Source organism: Vigna angularis, chromosome 3, assembly GCF_016808095.1.
Source record: "Vigna angularis cultivar LongXiaoDou No.4 chromosome 3, ASM1680809v1, whole genome shotgun sequence".
Lineage (NCBI taxonomy): Eukaryota > Viridiplantae > Streptophyta > Magnoliopsida > Fabales > Fabaceae > Vigna > Vigna angularis.
In genome coordinates this window covers 9,919,997-9,923,902 of record NC_068972.1, presented here as the reverse complement: position 1 = coordinate 9,923,902, position 3,906 = coordinate 9,919,997, and the positions used below count along the sequence as shown (strand labels likewise).

General features: G+C 36.8%; 1 protein-coding gene across 1 annotated transcript; it reads right to left on the bottom strand.

Moving 5' to 3' along the window:
* Positions 1-1,208: 1,208 nt before the first annotated feature.
* On the bottom strand, positions 1,209-2,741 carry LOC108324709 (AP2/ERF and B3 domain-containing transcription repressor TEM1). Its single transcript, XM_017557645.2, has one exon. The coding sequence runs from the start codon at positions 2,435-2,437 to the stop codon at positions 1,364-1,366; it is 1,074 nt and encodes a 357-aa protein (XP_017413134.2). The 5' UTR covers positions 2,438-2,741; the 3' UTR covers positions 1,209-1,363.
* Between the last annotated feature and the right edge of the window lie 1,165 nt (positions 2,742-3,906).

Here is a 3,906-nt window from a genome sequence, read left to right as displayed (position 1 = left end):
ATATGAAATTTAACGTGTGGAACAAAATGAACCTATATGGTTTTTTATGTATCTTGTTATGCAATGAAGAATTAACTGAAAATGAAAACACTGAATATTTGAGAAAGAAAATTGAAATGGCGAACATTATGATTAGTAAAATATAGAAGGAAAAAGAAGTGAAGATGGTTTAAAGAAAAATGGGAGTTTGAGATTTGCAGGGTGTTTTTTCTAGGAACGAGTTGGAAATTGTTTAAGTGGTAGAGAAAGAATGGAAACAATGGTAGATTCATGGAAAGTTGACTATTCCAAAAACAAGGTACTGATATGAGGTCCATGATTTTTTAAGAATGTTAGAAAAACCTATGGGCATGCACAGTACGCCATGCCCACTTGCCAAGTAGCTCTTTCTCACTTTCTTTCTTTATTGGACAAATGTCTAATTATCAACTTGTTCACACTTTCCTAGGTCATGCCATGGACCCCCTCTTCAATGTCTCTATTAACTTTCTCAATTTTTGCCAATTTTTTTTCCACAGTAAAAACTTTCGTATCTCATTTCGCAATCATATAACAATGAAATCATCAAATCCAAAAATCAAATATCATCTTCTACATCATAAAAGTTAAGCATCAATTTAATTCTGTTAATTTTGAGAAAATAATTATTTAATTGGTTGAATATAATTTCTCAATTCTTTCCATTTTTATGGATAAGTAAAACAGTGATTCACCGACAAACATTAACCTAACCTAAGTTGAAATAATTTTTTTTGCCTAATTGGGTAAAGAATACTTTTCTGTATATGTACACAAGGTTTTCAGCCATAATCTCCTGCTATAATTAGTTCACACAAATGATTAAAAAATTAATTGAAAAAAGAATTATGAAAATTGTTTTCTTCAAAATTTTAGATTTAAGACAAGTAAATATCTAAATCTTATACTCAATCCTACAAGTTAAACTAGAATCAGTTTACGCGATGATGGTAAAGCAAGCCGAAATCATGAAATGGAGAACACCGCACATGCAAAATACATGCACGAGTTACAATATGCAGTTGATTTATCTTAAGAATATGAATGAGTTATGATTTCTGGAGCAGGAAATAGCTGTTCACAGTTAGTGTGCCTGTGTCTAAAAGATAAGAAGTACTCTTATAGAAAAATAAGCAGTTGTACTTCTGATTCCTTTATTTTTGTGTTATACATCTTGCCCTAATTTTCCCTTTTTCTTTTTCTCTGATAATATACACCTTTTGTTACAAGTGGCAACTTGAAACATGGCCACCATCCATCAATCTACCTGCTCTAACTCCTCAATCTTTCTCTCAACAATTCAACAGTTACAAAATTCACAAAAACAAACGTAAAAACATTAATGTTACAAAGCTCCAATTACTTTTAACTTCTTGCTACATTCGAATGCAAACAGTTCCATCTCTTTCCGCTTCCCCTCATAGCCAACCCGGACACCATCCGAACCGGGTAGTTTCAAAAGGTTCACCCCGAAAAGCCGAACCATCTGAACCGGCTCAACAACTGGTCCCACCGGGACAAACAAACCTCCAGCATTATTGTTATTAAGCTCACAAATACCGCCACCGCTCCTGGCCTTGCAGTCTATATAAAGCTGCCGGTCCGGTCCGGTTGACTTGAAAAACCGAACCGCGTCACCGGCTCTCAGATTGTTATCCTTCACAAACCGGCTCCATCCCTTGGTAAGCACGTAGCTCTGGCTACTATTCCAATACGAGTAACGGAACCGCCACACTTTCCCTCCAACGTCCTCGAAGTTCAACAGCACTCCCTTGGCCGCCGCCGCTGCAACAGTGCGCGGCGAGACTCCGCTACCGGATCCGCTGCTCAACGGGAAGTGCTTCTCCGCGTGCTGCTTCGGTATAACCAATCTATTCAGCTTGCCGACGTCGCTGGGAGTGACTGTTTTCTCGAACAGCTGCTCACGCGCCTTCACATCGTACGCGCCGCACGAGGCGGCCTCGGCGTCGCGGCGTCGCCTTCCGCCGCGTGTGCTCTGCTGGAGCTCGTCGTCGTAGGTGTGTTTGCGCAGCATGTCGACGATCTCGGACTTGGAATGCGAGTTAAGGAACTCGGACTCTGCGTCGTCGCCTGCTCCGGCAAGAGGCTTGAAGTTTGTGACGGCGTCGCGCCCGCGGAACCTCTGCGCCGCGATGTCGTAGGCTCTGGCGGCTTCATCTTCCTCGTTGAAGGTACCGAGCCAAACGCGCTGGTGCTTCTCGTAAATCTGAGCGCCCCAACGACCGTTGGGTTGCGGCACCACGCCTTTGTATTTGGAGGACGGAAGTTTGCGGGATTCGGCCTCGCCGGAAACAGCGTCGGGTTCGATGCGGATTAGAGGAGGCGGAGATTGGTTGGGAGGAAGGGAAAGAGATTCGCTGGTGGTGGTGGTTTCGTCCGTGGAAGTGGCAGCGTCCATTTTGCGTTTGTAACCGTTATGAATTTGGTTGTGTGTGGAGTGAGTGAAGGAAATGGTTTTGGTTTGGTTTAGTTATTTGAGTGCTTAATGTAGTGTAGGATGAAGCAGTGTGTGGGAGTAGAAGAAACTGGAGAATAGGTATGATTTGGTTTGAGGTTGGATATTATATATAGAAAGAGGAGGAACTAGGAAGGTGAGGCAGTGTTATTTATTGGAACATGAAATGTAAGGAGGTTGGGATGATTTAGGCATCATCCCCAATTACTAATTTCATTTCAATGAATTTGATATGGAGGAATGCATGATATGTGGTGTGGGTGGGTCAACCATTGGAGAAGGAGAAAAATTCATTGATGGAGAAAGAGAGAGAGAGAGAGAGAGATAAGATTACACTAGAAAATCACTGCATTTCATATGCAGGTAATTTATATCACACTCATAAAATTATATAATGATAAATACAATTCCTCCACTTTTTTTCATCTTCTTTCTAAATAATGTTTTATTATTTTATTTCTCTTCCAAATTCATATTATACATCATGCTGGTATTTTCTTTATATATGAAAAATTTATTCACTGACTAATAATATTAATTTTGTGATATTTAAATTTTTAAGAATTCTTTTGCAATTCTAGCCTTTTCAAAATTACAATTATATACGCACATGGTTAATATAATAATTAACACTTAAAAAAGTATATTAACCTTGATCAAAGATAACATCTGATTTAAAATTACAAAAATAGATATTCTTCTCCCATCCGGTTTACGGAATAAATTGTCCACCTATTAAACAAACGAAACATGTTTATTTAAAAACTAGAGAAGATTTTCTTCTGAAAAGATTTTTTAAAGAATATTCATTTTTATATATTTTTTCTCTTCTTTCTACAATTACTTCAATTTTAAGTGAACTTTTGAAGGTTTTTGTGAGATCATAAAAGTAGGGAATAAAACCTTTATTAAAAAAAAGCAAACGCTTGCAATGCATGTAGTTTCTAACAGACAGTGATGATTGGAAGTCAAACACACACAAAAAATCAATATTAATTTTTGTTTAATGACTTTTACTCATGATTTTTTATTTTTAAAAATTATTAGTAAGAAAATATTGTAAGGAGGTAGGTGTCAACGTGTTCTTAATCAACCCTTCAATTTTTAAAATATTATAAATAATAAATATAAAGCAGTGTTATTTCCTTGTTCAAATCATTAATATTGTAAGAAAAAAAAATGTTTTTGATGTCTTGAATACAAAAGCACAGTCAATGCTCTATGTGTAAATAAAGCGGGAGGTTTCGGAATCATTCATGACAGTAACTATTAAGTTTTTATATTTAGATGCGATCTTACAATATTAGTATTCACTTATTTTAAGCAGTAACAAAAACATTTAAGCATAAATAAAATACATTCCAGTGCAGAATAATTACTTAAATAAAGTAATGAAAACTATGATTTGATTT